The following is a 17,772-nucleotide window of genomic DNA, read 5'->3' on the forward strand; positions in this document are numbered from 1 at the left end:
ATCAAATTTCCTGATGGTGCTAATTAAGGAGAAAGATTGAAGTGCAGATTCTACACTTCAATCTTTCTCCTTTGATTCTTCAGCAGTGCAATTTATCTCTGATGAGCCATTTAATCCATGAGTCCAAGAGGTACACTATTTAATTGTCCCAACAAACAATGCAAAACAATGAAGTTTGTTAGCAACAATAATGGTAAAATAAACAATAAATTATCTAAATTATACACTCATAAATGGCATGAACAAAAAACTTACTTTGTTATATAGTTACGCCTGCACAGTAAAAAGAACAATTAGGCTATTAGGAGGGAAACTGAGGCAAAAAAAGTATTTATGATACACGTATATAAGTAAATTAAAGTATTTAAAAGAGGGACTAGAAGCAATCAAGTATCTGTCATAAGCATTTTAGGATTCTACCCCATTTTTGCATGGATAGAATTAGACATTCTTTTAAGAGGCTTGTGCATTTTATTTTAACTTTTTTGGTCAAATTCCCCTCTTACGTTATTTAATCAAGTTCCAAATATATTACCCTGTTGTACAAACATGACGCAGTGCAGAAAACAAACATTCAAGAATTACCTTCACCATCTTCTCACAGCAAAAAGAACACCAAGTCCTATAAATACAGGCCAAATTAAGGTACTGTAAAAAAGGTGCATTACATTTGAGTGAATGCCATGGAATTCGATGATGGAATACTATGGCTATATGCATTCCCATCTCACTAGTTTCTGCTCAGATACATTGGAATATGTATCTCTAAACAAACTGAAAATGTGTGAAACAGATTAGTGCACATAGAAGAGGCAAAATATGCCAAACAATTCAATTCATTTCAGATTGATTTCATATTTATTGAGAGGTGAAATCCATTGAGCTCAAACAAAGTTCACGTCAGGTAAGAGCCAAGGTGATAGAAGATTAAAAATCAGGATATTTTCAAATACATAAACTCTAGGTAAAATAAATAAGGCTAAATAAAATCAAAACTCTAAATAGCTAAGATGATCTTATAGTTCATAATCACCTCTATGTAGCCAGAAAAACAAAAGATTATGAATGTGACCAGCCTCCAGGGTTCACTTGATAGATGCTACTGAGAATACACTGTTCCTTGAGGATGTGAGTAACAAAATGAACTTATGAAGTAAAACCAACAATAATAAACATCTTGGAAGGGTGTCACTTCTTTGCTGAAACAAGGCCATTATTTCCTGCTCAATCTTAAATGCTTTCTTCTTTCAGTGAGCATTCTGAGTTCTGATTCCAGCTAAACGGCATCCACGAAGTCTTTTATTCACTCTCTTTCTCTGAAGCACCGCCAGGCATCCTTGAATATAGGTCGTTGAATTATTTTTTACTTCAAAGCAAATTTATCAGCAGTACAGTATTTGTCAAACTCCATTTAGATCCTTGAAAAGTCTTTGATAACATTGGTAGTTATATGGAAAGAGGATAATATCTCAAAATACCCAAAAAGATATCAGTCGGGTCTATCAAGATACTGCCTTTTTATAGAAAATGGATTACATTAAATTGTTTCAGGAGAATGTTTCTCTGTTCTGCCCTCTTTTGCTTTGATTTGATTGGCTAGAGTAGACTGAATTAACTTTGCCTTCATAAACATGTTCTCATAAGGACTCATTAACTTACAATTTTTATTATGGAAAAATTCCAACATATACAAAGTAAACAGTATAAGCCTCCGTACACCATCAGTTTTACAACATTCTGTCGTCTCGTTTTGTCTATACCTTTCTCTCCATTCTCTGCTTCCTGTTCAATGATTACTTTTGTATAGTTCTTAAGGCAATGTTTACAGAAATTGAAATGTACCAATCTTAACTGTGCCATTTTAAAAAATGGATTCATGTGTGTAACTCACACTTTTTTCAAGATACGGAACATTTTCATCATTCACTGGGAATCATCTTAATCATATTTTGAAGCTCAGTTTTATTAACTGGGGAGCAAAACCTTGGTCTCATCTGGACACATGATGCAAAAGTAGACAATGTGAAAAAGCACCATGCCCCATATTCTTTATGCTCGTGTATGCTAAAGTGAAGTGATAGATTAATTTAACTGGACTGTTACCAGCAAGCTGAAATAGTATTTTAACTGATTGAACATTGTAAAGTATGTTAAAATTAATTTTATTTAGTTAGTCTGTAATGACAGGTTGAGCAGCCCTTGTCCGAAATGCTTGAGACCAGAAGTGTTTCAGTTTCAGATTTTTAGATATTAGAATATTCGCATGTACATACTGGGATATCTTGGGAATAAGAACCAAGTCTAAACATGAAATTCATTTGAGTTTCATATACATCTTATACAAATAGCCTGAAGGTAATTTTGTATAATATTTTTAAACAATTTTGTGCATGAAACAAAGTTTGCATTATGTACTTTTGTGTGGAATTTTCTACTTGTGGCATCAGATTGGCTCAAAAAGTTTCCGGTTTTGGAGCAGTTCCTATTTTTGGATTTTTGGATTAGGGATGCCCAACCTGTACCTGTACTGCATAGCTGATCAAGCTGATTTCCATTTTATGTTTCAGTTAATCCCATTATAATTTTTAAAAATTATTCAAGTTTATCAAAAGAGAAAGAAAAAGACCTTCAAGGACAAATTGAATCTCTTAAAACTCTTCTTTAGTTATATGGAAAGAAAACACAGTAATACAGGGAAAAGTTAGAGATGATATATAAATAATCACTTAAAGAAACTCAATTTACAAGAGATATGCTGCAAGAAAGTTGAAAATATAAAGGATTTGATACTAAATCACACTTGAAATCTGAAATGATTGGGTAAGACACTTTGTCAGTATTGCTAGAGGTTTGTCTTTTTTAAAAAAATGTTTTTTGAAGAACTAGTTCTTTGTTTCTTTATTGCTTTCTCTATTTGCTTTGAATTTTCTTGATTTCTTCTATTATCTTTGTTATTTCCTTCTTTCTGAATGCTTCGGGTTTATTTTCCTCATATTTTTCTAGATTCTTGAGGTAGAAGCTTGAAACTGATAAACTGGTGGGTGACCGATTTGAGAATTTTCCTCTTTTCTAATGTACATATTTAGTGCTATAAAATTTTCCTCTCTGCAGTGTGTTAGCTATGTCTCACAAAATTTGATGTGTTGTATTTTCATTTTCAATTCAGGTCAATGTATTTTTAAATTTCTCTTGAGATCTTCTTTTTGATTCATAGATTATTTAGAAGTATGTTGCTACATATCCAAGTATTTGAAGGTTTTCCTCTTATCTTTCCATTATTCATTTTTAGTTTAATTTCATTGTGCTTAGAGAACCCACTCTGTATGATTTCACTATTAATTTGGTTGAGGTTGGTTTTACGGCTGAGGTTGTGGTTATCTTACATAGGTTCTGTGAGCATTTGAAAATAATGTGTATTCTGGTATTGTTTATTCTGGTGTATTTTGGTATTTTTTATTCTGGTATATTCTAGTATTGGAGTGTTCTGGTGTATTCTGGTATTGGAGTGTTCTGGTGTATTCTGGTATTGGAGTGTTTTATAAATATTAATCAGATGCTGTTAGTTGATGGTATTATTGAGTTCTTCTGTATCACTGCTGATTTTCTGCCTTGTTGGTCTATCAATTGTTGAAGGTCATTGAAGTCTCCAATTGTAATTGTGGATTTCTCTATTTCTCCTTCTGTCAGTTTTTGCTTCATACATTTTGCAGTTTTGTATATATACATTTGGGATTGCTGTGTGTTCTTCTTTTATCATTATACAATATCCTGCTGTGTCTCTGATATGTCCTATGCAGTCTCTGATGATTTTCTTTGCTCTCATGTCTACTTTATATGATGATTTTCTTTGCTCTCATGTCTACTTTATATGACCTTATGGCTACCCCTGCTTTATTAATTAATTTATTTAGTTAGTTATTCTTATTTTAATTTATTTCTTTATTTTTGAGACAGAGTTTTGCTCTTGTCTCCCAGGCTGGCGTGCAATGGTGTAATCTCAGCTCACAGCAACCTTCACCTCCCAGGTTTGAGCAATTCTCCTGCCTCAGCCTCTGGAGTAGCTGGGATTACAGGTGCCCGCCACCACAGCAGCTGATTTTGTATTTTTAGTAGAGACAGGGTTTCACCATGTTGACCAGGCTGGTCTCAAATTCCTGACCTTAGGTGATCCTCCTGCCTCAGCCTCCCAAAGTGCTGTGATTACAGGTGTGAGCCACTGCACCCAGCTCCTGCTTTATTTTTTCATTAATAATTGTATACATTTTTGTCTTTTTACTTTCAAACTGCATATATCATTATATTTGAAATTAAGTTTGATACATATAGTTGGGTCATAATTTTTCAAACCCATTCTCCCAACGTTTTTGTTTTAACTGATGTGCTCAAACCATTTACATTTAACATAGTTATAGATTAGTAGAGATTAACTCTGCCATTTTTTGTTTCCTGTTTGTTTTCTCTGTTTTTTTGTTTGTTTCTCCGTTTTCATTTTTCTACCTTCCTGTGGGTTATTGGAACATTTTTTAGAATTCTGTTTTGATTTAGTTGTAGTGTGTGTGTGTGTTTTTTTTAGTGTATCACTTTTTATAGCTTTTTACTGATTACTCTAGGTATTATACTATATATACACAACTTATCAGTTTACTGATTGATATCAGTAACCGATATTTTTACCAGGTCAAATGAAGCATAGAAAATGTACCTCCTTTAGTGTCTTTTTGCCCTCCTTCATTTATAAATGTTTTAAATATTTCCTGTACATACACTTAGGACCACATTTAGAAAGTATTATAATGTTGGATTCAACCACCAAACATAATTTTGGAACCTCAAGAGAAAAAGAAAAGTCTGTTGTATTTACTCATATTTTTGTTTCCTGTGTTGTTTCTTCCTTCTTGATGTTCCAAGATTGCTTTTTAAATTGTTTCCTTTCTGTTTGGAGAACTTGCATTAGCAAATATTTTAAGGTAGGTATACTGGCAACAAATTCTTTTCCTGAAGGGTAGTTTCACTGGATATAGGATTTTGGGATGACAGTTGTTTTCTTTCAGCACTTAAAAAATATTGTGCAACTTCCTTCTAGCCTCTGTGGTTTCTGATGAGGAATCTACTCTCATTCAAATCGTTACTGCCCTGTGGGTAAGGTGTCATTTTTCCTTCACTGCTTTAAAGATATTTTGTCCTTAGTTTGCAGAAATTTCACTATGATGCCTCTTGGTGTGGATTCCTTTGGGTGTATCCTGTTTGGGATTTGTTCGACTTATTGAATCTCTGGTTTATGCCTTTTGCCAATGTGCTTAGTTTCCAGCCATTATTCCTTTGAGTACTTTTTTTAGCTCCACCCTCCTTCTGGCCTTCTTTTGGGACTCCAGTGACACAAAGGTTAGATCTTTTGATATGACCCCACAGGTTCCTGAGCCTCTGTTCATTTTTTATGGTCTATTTTCTCTTTCCTCTTCAGAATGGGTAATTTCTACCGTTCCATTTTCTGGTTCATTGATTTTTTGTTCCTTCCATTCTGCTGTGGAGCCCATTATCTTGAGTTTTTATTTCAGTTATTATATCTGGGTTTGTTTTTTTGTTTTGTTTTGTTTTTATGCTTTTTTTTTTGTTGTTGTTGTTGTTTTTAGACAGAGTCTTGCTCTGTCACCCAGGCTAGAGTGCAGCGGGGCAATCTTGGCTCACTGCAACCTCCCCGCCTCCTGGGTTCAAGTGATTCTCCTGCCTCAGCCTCCCAAGTAGTTGGGGTAACAGGCATGCACCACCACGCCTGGCTAATTTTGTGTTTTTAGTAGAGATGCGGTTTCACCATGTTGGCCAGGCTGGTCTCGAATTCCTGACCTCAGGTGATCCACCCATCTCGGCCTCTCAAAGTGCTGGGATTACAGGTGTGAACCACTACACCCGGCCCCATTATTATATCTTTAATTTCCAAAATTTCCACAGGGATTTCTTTATATCTTTGATTTCTTTGCTGAGACTGTTTTTCATTTGTTTCAAATATGTTCATAATTGCTCATTAAAACATTCTGATGAAGTCTGTATATAAATATTTGTCAGATAATTCTAACAACTGTCATCTTGGTGTCAGCATCTCTTTGTTGTCTTTTTCATTCACTTTAATATTTTCCTGATTCTTGGTATGACCCAGATAATCCCTTCCTGGATGTGCCTGTACCCAAAAGGAACCTTTGCCGAAATGAATGAGGCAATATATTCAAGAATGCTTATAGCAGCATTGTTTATAGTAACAAAACTCTTAGAACAACTAAAAAGTAAATCATTAGTAAAAAGAATTTAAAGTTCATAGTACTCCATTTATATAATGGAATACTATGGAAGAGTTAAGTGAATGAACTGAATTAACATGGATAAATTCAATAGCATAATGATTAAAAAGAGCAAGCTCACAGAGGATCCATACTATATAAATTCATTTATATAAATTGCAAAGACAGATGAAACTAAATGGTAAATCATTTAGGAATACAAGCTTTTCTATTGCAACTATAAGGAAGAACAAACAGTTAAGTAAAAATTCAGAAAACTGGTTCTTTTTCATAGGGTTGAAAGATGTTATGATGGAGGCATAACATCTTGGCATCATTCTAATTTTTAAGCTGGGTAATGGGTAGATGAGTGACCATGTTATTATTGTTTATTATTATTATTGTACATACATGTTGTACGCACTCTTTTGAATTTTGATAGATTTTAAAATAGAAAAAAGTAAAAACAAACAAACAGCAATTTCTGAGCTGGGCATGGTAGTATCTGCCTGCTACTCAAGAGCCAAGGCAAGAGGATCACTTGAGCTGAGAAGTTCAAAACCAGCCTGGGTAACATAGCAAGACCTTGTCACTTAAAAAAAAAAATTATTTAATAAACATGAAGCAATTTCTCTGGGGTCAGGTTGCCTGGATTCAAATTCTACATCCACCTCTTATTAGCTAGGTGATTGTTGAAATCCTAACCCCCAACATGATGGTAGGAAGTAGGGCTTTGAGTGGTAATTAGGTTATGAAGAAGCAGCCCTGAATGAGATTAGTGCACTTATAAAAGTGATTCTAGAGAGCTGTCTTGCATTTTTTCTGCCATGTGAGGATACAAGGAGAAGTCAGCGCTCTGAAACCTGGAAGAGGACCCTCACCAGAACTCAACCATGCTGGCACCCTGATTTTAGACTTCCAACCTCTAATACTGTAAAAAATTACTTTCTGTTATTTATAAGCCACTCAATCTATAGTATTTGTTACAGCAGCCCAAACTCATTAGGACAGTGACCTTGGGGAAATTGCTTTACCTCTGTGTGTTACAGTTTGTTCACCTTGAACATGTTGACACTAATTGTACCATTATTTTGAGGATTAAATGAGATATGTATAAAGCATTCAGAAAATAGCCAAGTACGCCGAAAGTATGTAGTAGTAATAATAGTACATAATATATAATAATGTTTAATAACAAAGTTTGTAGAAACTTGAATATGCCACTAAGACTAAAATTTCATTAGAAATACTCAAAAATAAAGTGAGAGACTTCAGAACATAGAAGAAAAGCTAAAGATGTAAAATAAAAGAGAATATAAGAAACAGAGAAATAATTGAGAATATTCAATATCTGACAAGCATAAGTTTCAGAAGGAAATAACAAGATTAAACTTAGGGATACAACTATTAAGAAAATGATAGTAGAAATGGGCCAGGTACAGTGGCTCACACCTGTAATCCCAGCACTTTGGGAGGCTGATGCAGGTAGAACACTTAAGGCCACGAGTTCGAGACCAGCCTAGCCAATATGGTGAAACCCCAACTCTATTTGAAAAAAAAAAAAAAAAATCAAAAAAAAAAAATTAGCTGGATGTGGTGGTGTGCACCTATAGTCCTACCTACTCAGGAGGCTGAGTCGGGAAAATCGTTTGAACCCAGGATGCAGAGGTTGCAGTGAGCAAGATTGCAGATTGCACCACTGCACTCCAGCCTGGGCGACAAAGTGAGATCTGTCTCAAAATAATAATAATAATAATAATAATAATAATAATAATAATAATAGAAATGAAGTAATCCCAGAGATAAAAAGGTATAAATTGTTAGAATACACAAGTACATTGAGTGTTCAGCAAAATGAATGAAAAAATTATAATACTATTATGAAATTCAAGACATCTAAAAAGAAGAGAGAAAATTCTGAGGGAAGGAGACACAAAAAATTCTTTTCTCTACAGAAATATGGAAAGAGAGAGAGAGAGAGAGAGAGATGGGGGTATAAAAAATCAAGAATCACACTGGCATAAAATTTTTAATAAAAAATTATAAATCAATAATCAATATATTAATGATTTTAAATTTCCAAGCAATAATTCTGTATCTGACAAAATAATCAATTAAATATGAAGGAAAACTAAATGCATTTTCAGACTGGCAGCGATGCAGAAAGTTGTTTTTTTGTGAACCCTCCCTTAGGAAGACATTTCAGGATATATTGTAGCAAAGAGAGGGAATAAAAAGGGAAACAAGTGATCTGACTCAACCAGGAGAGGTATGAAGACAAGATGACAGTTTTGTACAGACTTAGAGATCATTTAGTCCAGATGGAAGCAGAAAGCTAGAGGGCTTCAGGTTAGGAAATATGGTAAAGTGAATTATTGATTGAGATTTTGAAAATATGGTAAAGCCAACTAATGGAGTCTAAAATGATGAATCTATTTGGTCTTGATTTTAGGAACATACTGTTTTCAATGGTACAGGAAGCACAACATTGGATCCAAAGAGCAGGAAAGATAGTCCCTATCACTAAAAAATAAAGTGAGAGACATCAGGACATAGAAGAAAAGCTAAAAATGTAAAATAAAGGAAATATAAGGAACAGAAAAATAACTAAGAATATTCAATATCTTTTCTGTTTTTTTGTTTTTTAAAATTTTCATTAAGAATATTTAATAATGGACAAGCACAAATCTCAGATGGGAATAACAAGATTAAACTTAGGGATACACTCTTAAGAAAATAATAGTAGAAATGAAGTAATCTCAGATCTAAGATTACTTATATCCCTAAGTAATCCCAGACTACTTAGAGGTTTCAGTAAGTAATATGGCTCAGCAATGAACAATATTTTGAGAAGATAATCAGCCCAACAACCTGGAACTGTTCTGACACTCATAGGTCGGCCATAATCTTCTCCTATTGAATGCAAACAATTTCATACAACACCAAGACCAGAAAATAACCTTGTAACCCTGATGGAGCAAGACTTCATGCTTGAGGAGACAATGTCTAAAACAAAAAAGAAAAAACAAAAAAGCTCTTTTTCCTTGCTAGTATGAGCGAATGCTGCTTATTTACCAATAACAGATTTAATTTCAGTGTTTTTCCCACTTCCTAAGTGAAATTCATTAAAATAATACAGAATTACCCCAATTTTCTGAAAGCATCCAATCCAGAGCTAACCTGTACTTGTTGAATCTCTGTTAAAAACACCTAACAGAAGACCAAATCCTATAACTCCTTTGTAAGACTCTGTTACTAAAGTGGCCCCTGTTTCCTACTGTGAGCAGTCTCCTTCATTGCAACAAGTCAATAAACCCAACTTTGTTCTGATGCGGTGTGTTCTTGGTAATTTGGAACTGCAGGGCATTCATAATTTATATAGTCATGAAAAGTAAATTTTAAATATTATCTTCATGTTCTAAAATATATCTATAGATAAGACAAGTAATTCTTAGCTATGGTTGTAAAAATGTAAAATGTAAAAGTAGAAGTTAACTGAGAGAGGTTGGAAAGTGTAAGAGAGAAACAGATATAAAAGGAAGAATAAGAATGATACTTTTTTTCCATATAAAAATCTAATGAAACTGTTATTACTGGAACAATAAAGAGAGGTTTCAGTTTGACCAGAGAAGTACCCAAAAATGGTAATATAGCTTTATCTGAAAAACAAAAGATTGAAGTTGTTTTAAGTGTGCTAGTTACTCAGCAATCTTAATAGGAAATTGTCTAAAGTTTGTGAAAGTTACTACATTAGTTTGCGAGGGGTGCTGTAACAAATACCACAGACTGGGTGGCTTAAACAACAGACATTTCTTTCCTCACAGTTCTGGAATCTAGAAGTCCAAGATCAAAGTGTTGGCAGGGTTGGTTTCATTTGGAGGCCTCTCTCTTTGGCTTGTAGATGGCTATCTTCTTCTAGTGTCTTCACATAAGCATCCCTCTGTGTGTTCACATGTCTGGCATCTCTTTATGTTCTAATCTCCTCGTCTTATAAGTACAGCAGTTATATCGGATTAAGATCTGCCCTGATGACCCATTTTAATGTGATTACCTCTTTTTTTAAAGGCCTATCTTTAAATATAGTCACATTCTGAGGTAGTGGGAGTTAGGGTTTCAACGTATGAATTTGAGGGGATTTGGGAACACAGTTCAGCTCATAACAGTTACAAACATATTCCTTAGTGATAAGAAAGTAAATATAAGAAGAGCTTTTAAAAATGTATAAAGTGCTTGCCAATGGGATAAAATGAAAAAATAGACAATACTAGTTTGTTGGCAGAAATGTGGAAAAATTTGTACATCCAGATACTGGGGATAGCAGTGTAAATTAGTGCAACCACTGGAAGACTATTGGGAAATGTCTACTAAAAGTAAACATGTACTTACAAGATGGGCAAGAATTCCACTTCTAGGCATATACCCAACAAAACTGCGTATACAGGTTGCCAAAAGGCATGTTAAAATAATGGTTATAGCAGTATAATTCGTAACAGCCAAACTTTGCCCTATCCCAAATACTGATCTAAAGGATAGAAAATAAATTGTAGTATATTCATACAGTGGAATATTATACAGCAATGAGAATGAAAGGACTAAACTTAAAAGCTGTATTATGGATAAATTTCATAAACATAATGCTGAGTGAAAAAAGCCAGACACAAGCAGTTCATACTCTATTACTCTGTTTATGTAAATTATAGTATAGGAAGTCAGCATATTTGCCATACTTGGGCTAGCAGTGATTGTAAGGAGTAATTTGTGTGGCACCTGGGGTGCCAGTGATGTTTCATTTTCTCTTCAAGTTGCTGGTACTAAATATGTTACTTTGTGAATATATATTGAGTTGAACATAAAGGATTTGTTCACTTTTCTTCATGTAAGTAATAATTCAACTAAACTGTTTTTAAAAAGTTTGCTAATAGGAATCAGGGCTGCAAAAAAGAGTAAATAGAAGATTGCTGCCTTTTACACATTTTTTCACATATTTGTTAGCATATGTATGTATTTGTCTTTGTTTTAAATAATTAAAATAAAATGATTTGAAACATTTTTAATTTTTGCATTTTAGCATCAAATATATAATACTTAAGAGTGTCATGAAATAGAATGGATAGAATATATAGAAAATAAAATTAATATTTGATTTTATTAAGATGGTTTATCACAACAAGTACCAACAAGAAGAGAAAAATATCTCAGGAAAATCAACAACATGCATGGATTTGGAATGACCCTATGTAAATAAATGCAATGAAATAAAATTGAGTTTTCAATACTTGGACAGAATAAAGTTCAGCAGACAAATCCATTAAAAAGGGAAATAAAAGCTAAATCTCAAGGTGAAATTTTTGTCCATGACACTCTCGAATTCTAGATCTGAAAAAGTTTGGGATAAATGGCAGAAAACAATGTGTTATAACGAGATCTCTAATTTAATCCAAAGTTATTCCGGAAGGCGGCAGTTTTCCCTATTTCTTCACCAGCGCTCTGGGGCAAAAGGTTAGGAATAATAGGCTTCAGGAATTTGAACTCGCCGGTCCCTGAGTCTCCAGTCAGACACACCTCGTACTGGTAGCTCTGGGACAGGGTCCCGGTGCCGCTTACGTCCACCAGATGCCCTGGAAAGGGGCCCTCGGGCACCGAGCAGCGACCCACTAAGGCCTCCCTGCTCCTCCTGCACAGCCGCACCGCCACGAACAGGAGCACCGACAAGAGGAAGAGCGACGACACCGAGGCCAATGCCACCACCAGGTAGACGGTGAGCGAGTCGGCCTCGGCCTTGGCCGGGGCCGCCTCCGGGAGCGGCAGGTAGGGCTGGGAGAAGCCGTCCACCAGGAGCACGTGCAGCGTGGCGGTGGCAGAGCGCGGAGGCTCGCCATTGTCTTTGACCAGCACCACCAGCCTGTGCTTGGCCGCGTCGCGCTCGCTCAGCAGCCTGGAGGTGCGCACCTCGCCATTGTGTGCCCACACGCCGAACAGCCCGGGCTCAGTGGCCTTGAGCAACTGGTAGGACAGCCAGGCGTTCTGGCCCGAGTCGCCGTCCACCGCCACCACCTTGGTCACCAGGTAGCCCGGCTCGGCCGCCCGGGGCACCAGCTCGGTGCAGGGCGCGGAGCCATTCTGCAGCGGGTACAGCACGAAGGGCGAGTTGTCGTTGGCGTCCAACACCAGCACGCGCACTAGCGCCTCGCTGCTCAGCTCCGGGGAGCCGCGGTCTGCGGCGCCCACGCGGAACTCGAACTCCTGCAAGGCCTCGTAGTCCAGCGACCGGAGGGCGAACAGGTGGCCGTTGTCTGCGTTGATGGAGACCAGGGAGACGAGGGGCATGTGAGGGTCCTGGGGCGGCAGTAGCGAGTAGGTGACCAGGGCGTTGGTGCCTGAGTCTCTGTCTGTGGCGCTGACACTGCCGATGTGCAGGGCGGGGCTGTTGTTCTCGCGGACGAAGAGGGTGTAGGAGGTTTGGGTGAAGGCGGGGGCGTTGTCATTGACGTCGGAAACCAGCACGGTTATGTTGTACTCGGTTTTCAGCCTGGGTGTCCCCAAGTCGGTGACGGTGATAGTGATGTTGTACTCGGCTTGGCTCTCTCTGTCCAGTGTTCTCTGTGTCACTAGGGTGTAAAAGTTTTTTAATGTGGGCTTCAAAAGAAAGGGGAGATCATTCTGAATGGAACAAATCATCCTACCGTTGTCCCCGGAGTCTGGATCAGAAACACTGAAAACAGCAACTATAGTTTCTGGGGCATTTTCTGGGGTAGGGCTGGAGAGCGTCGACATGGTGAGTTCAGGGGCGTTGTCATTCACATCCACCACTTCTATAGCCACAGTGCATTTTCCTGAAAGGCCCCCACCATCTGTGGCTACAATTTCCACGTTATAATATGGAATTGCCTCGAAATCCAATGCCCTTTTCAGGCGAATTTCTCCTGTTTTTTCGTCTATTACAAAGGGTTGAGTAACTTCATCGCCTTGGAATAGAGCATAGGCTACACTTCCGTACGCTCCTGCATCTAAATCTCGGGCGGAGACAGCGACAACTAAGGAGTTAAGGGGGCTGTTCTCGGGCACCTGTACCTCATAGAGTGATTGCAAAAATTCAGGGGCGTTGTCATTATTGTCCAAGACGACAATGCGAACTGTGGTGGTCCCAGACCTGGGCGGAGCACCACCATCCAGTGCAGTGAGCGTTAAGCTGAGCTCAGGCCGCTCCTCCCGGTCCAGAGCTTTGTCCAGCACCAGCTCTGGGTATTTTCTGCCATCTCCGCGATTATGAGTAGCAACATGAAAGTGGGAATTTGTGCTGATTGTGTAGTTCTGAACAGTGTTGCTACCTATGTCAAAGTCCTGGGCTATTTTTAAAGGAAACACAGTCCCTGGCTGGGTGCTTTCTGGGATTTTTAGCAGCATTTCCCTCTCTGGGAACTCTGGGGAATGGTCATTTATATCTGTGAGCTGCAGATCAGTTTGAAAAAACTGCACTGGGTTTTCTAGTAAGAGTTGGAAATGCAATATACAGGGTTCTGTTGTCCCGCACATCACCTCCCGGTCTAGTTTTTCATATAGAAGCAAATTGCCGGTCTTTATATCAAGCTGCAAGAGCTCTTTGTCTCCTTTGTAATGGATTCGCGCGCTCCGAGTGGCCAGTTCCCCCACCCTAAGACCAAGGTCTTTTGCCAGGTTGGCCACAGAATAGCCACTTTCTGTTTCTTCTGGTATGGAATACCTAACTGCCTCAGAGCCAGCCTCCCACAAAAGCAACAGTATAGCAAGAAACATAACTTGCCTTTTCTGTGGCGTTTTTGCTAGCGCAGTCTCCATTGTTCAGACCCGGTCCAGAAGGCGCAGTTTCTTTAACTCTGTATACAATCCACCCAGATGATTTGCTTAAATAACCGCGATTCCGATCTTTCTTAACCGATTTCCACAAGAACGACGCCCACTCTGAAGATCTAGCCACTAGATCTTACCTAAAATGCGTCCTTCTTTTAGGAAGCATTCAGGCTTTGGATTTCTCAGCTTAATGGCGCCTGAGTTATCCGTAGAGCCCACTATCCACACTCTTAGCCTGCAGCGCCACCAGGCGTCCTAATTTACTATTGCATATAGTATTTGCCATTTCATCCTAAATTCTAACCCTGACGTGTATCCATACCCTTTTGTCACATAAGCTTTCCCGATGGTATCTCCAGCTCTTAGTTACTGAAAGTTCTAAATAAACGTTGTGGAGTTAATTTTCAGTGAGAGAATACTTTTGAGAAAAAACTAAAATTATATATTAATCTCCATAAAAATACCCTTGAGTACACAAATATACTTTATTTGGTGTTTCTTATTTGATTATATTAAATAAGTGATCATGAATAGCTATAGAGATTTAAAGTTTAAGAAAAATTACTTTTACTTTGAAGTAAACACCAGTAACACCCAGAAAATGGCACAAATGATAGGTGTACAACTCAATGAATTTTGCAAAGTGAACACACTCCTATAAGTAGAACCTAAATTTAAAATACTACCCAAACCCAAGTCCTCACCTGCTATTGTCTGGTTACTGCCCTCTCCCCGAAAGATAAGCACTGTCCTGACTTCTGTTGTCATAGGTTTTTTTTTTTTTTTTTAACTTTATACAAATGGAGTTATAGATTGTTACTCTCATGTGTCTGGCTTCTTCTCCTCAATATTATGTTTGTCAAATTGATCTGTGGCATCTTGTTCTTATTTGTTTTATTCTCATTGCTTTTTATTATTCTGTTGTATGAATATACTATGATTTGTTTATTCATTCTCCAGTTGATGAACGTTGTTTTTTTCCCAAGTTTAAACTATTTTGGGTAGTACTGGTATAAACATCCTTGTACTAGTCTTTTGGTGACTACATGTATGTGTTTATGTTGAATATTTTCAAAGGAGCTGGATTGCTGTGCATTAAGGTGTGCACATATATGTTGCTTTAGCAGATAATCGGAAAGTTTTCTCAAGTAGTTGTACTAATACCAGCAAAGTATGAGAGTTCCAGTTGCTCCACATTCTTGTCAACATTTGATGCTATCTTTTCCATTTTAAACCACTCTAGTTAGTGTTTGGAGATCTCATATTGTAATTTTAGTTAGCATTTTCCCCAGTGATTAAACAATTTGAGCACATTTTCCTGTTTATTGGCCATTAGGATACAATCCTGTGAAGGGCTTACACAAACCTTTTTACTTTTTTGGGGGGAGGCATTTGCCTGTTTGCTTATTGATCTGCAGAAGTTTCTCATATATTCTGGGTATAAGTCCTTTTTCAGATATATGTATTGCAAATATCTTTTCCCACTCTATGGTTTATATTTCAAGTCTATTATGTGTCTTTGATGAATACAATTTCTTCACTTTAGTCAGATTTGTCAATAATTTTTCATTTACGATTAGCATTTTTTGTGTTCTATTTAAATGTTCACATACTCCAAGGTCATGAAAATATTCTTATATGATGTATTTTGGAAGATTAATTATTCCACTTTTCACATTTAGAGCTATAATCAACCTGAAATTAACTTTTCAAGTGAATGAGGTTGGAGTCAAAAGTTTTAAAATATAAGTGTCTGAATGCCTTAAACCTTTGCACCATCTATTTAAAAAACAATCCATTTTCCATTGTTTTTGAAATGTCGTGTTTGTTATAAATTAGGTAACCATAGCTCTGAAGATGTTTTATTCAATCTTGTTTATCCTATAATAACTCATTGTGTTAATTATTATAGCTTTACCATGAGTTTTGTTATCTATGAAGTAAGTTCTCCAGTTTTTTAAAAGTAGACTTTAATTTTTAGAATGGTTTTAGGTTCACAGCAAAAATGAGAGTAAAGTATGGAGATTTCATATATACCCCTGTCCCCACACAAACACAGCCTCACCCATTATCAACATCCTCCACCAGAGTGGTTCATTTGCTACAGCTGATGAATCTACATTGGCATGTCATTATAACCTGGAGTCCATAGTTTACATTAGGGCTCACTCTTGGTGCTGTATATTCTATGGCTTTGGACAAATTAAAAATGATGTGTATTCACCTTTATAGTGTCATACAAAGTAGTTTCACTGCCCTAAAAATCCCCTGTGCTACACTTATTTATACCTCCCTCCCTCCCCTAGAACCCAACGTAAATGGATTTTTTTACTCTCTCCACAGTGTTGCTTTTCCTAGAGCACCATGTAGTTGAAATCATACAGTATGTAGTCTTTTCAGATTGGCTTCTTTCACTTAGTAATATCCATTTAGATTTCCTCAATGTCTTTTCATGGGTTGGTAGCTCATTTCTTTTTGATGCTGAATAATATTCTACAGGTTGAATGAACTGCAGTTTGTTTATCCATTCACCTACTAACCGACATTTTGGTTGCTTCCAAGTTTTGGCAATTATGAATGAAACTGCTATAAATATCCCTCTGCAGGTTTTTGTGTGAACATAAATTTTCAACTCCTTTGGGAAAATACTAAGGAACATGAGTGCTGGATAACATGGTAAGAGTATATTTTGTTTTGCATCAAGCTACCAAATTGTCTTCCAAAGTGTCTGTACCATTTTGCATTCCCACCAGCAATGAAAGAGAGCTCCTGTTGCTCTCATTACCAGCATTTGGCACTGTTAGTATCCTGGAGTTTGGTCATTCCAATAGGTGTGTAGTCGTATTTCACTGTTATTTTAATTTACATTTCCCTGTTAATATACGATATGGAGAATCTTTTCATTTGTTTATTTGCCACCTGCATATCTTCTTTGGTGAGGTGTCTGTTAAGGTCTTTGGCTCATTTTTAAACTGGGTTCTTGTTGCTGAGTTTCAGTCATTCTTTGCGTATTTTGAATAACAGTCCTTTATCAGATATGTCTTTTGCAAATATTTTCTCCTAGTTTATGTCTTGTCTTTTCATTCTCTTCATAGTATCTTTTGCAGAGCAGAAAGTTTTAATTTTAATGAAGTCCAACTTATTAACTCTTTCTTCTATGGATCATGACTTTGGTGTAGTATCTCTAGTTTGGTTCCTTTTCATCAAAGTTCCTTTGGTTATTATTGTTTTTGTATTTTCAAATAAACTTAACATTCAGCTCATTAATTTTCACAAAGAAAGCTGCTGAAATTTTGTTTAAGATTTTATTGAATCTATAGAATGACTAAGGGAGAGCTGACATACTCCCAACACTGAGTCTTCCAACTAGTGAACATTGTATACTCCCGTAATCATTTAGATCTTCTTTAAGTTTTCCCAATACTTTAGTGTTCAATGTAGAAGTCTTATAAATATCCAACTAGATTTGTTTATAAATAGCTGCTATTTTTGAAATTATTGTGCATAATATTTAAATTTTTCACTTTTTTGTTGCTATATAGAAATAGAACTCATGTTTGTATGTTGACCTTGTATCCAGTGGCACTGTTAACTTCATTTGTTAATTCCAGTAGCCTGTAGATTCTTCATGGCTTTCAATGTATACAATCATGTCTACTTAAAAAGACATTTTTAT

General features: G+C 36.7%; 1 protein-coding gene across 1 annotated transcript; it reads right to left on the reverse strand.

Annotated features, from left to right (window-relative positions):
* Window positions 1-8,290: 8,290 nt before the first annotated feature.
* PCDHB5 (protocadherin beta 5) lies at window positions 8,291-14,451 on the reverse strand. Its single transcript, XM_038007037.2, has one exon. The coding sequence runs from the start codon at window positions 14,082-14,084 to the stop codon at window positions 11,697-11,699; it is 2,388 nt and encodes a 795-aa protein (XP_037862965.2). The 5' UTR covers window positions 14,085-14,451; the 3' UTR covers window positions 8,291-11,696.
* Between the last annotated feature and the right edge of the window lie 3,321 nt (window positions 14,452-17,772).

The sequence above is a fragment of the Chlorocebus sabaeus genome, chromosome 23 (genome assembly GCF_047675955.1).
Source record: "Chlorocebus sabaeus isolate Y175 chromosome 23, mChlSab1.0.hap1, whole genome shotgun sequence".
NCBI lineage: Eukaryota > Metazoa > Chordata > Mammalia > Primates > Cercopithecidae > Chlorocebus > Chlorocebus sabaeus.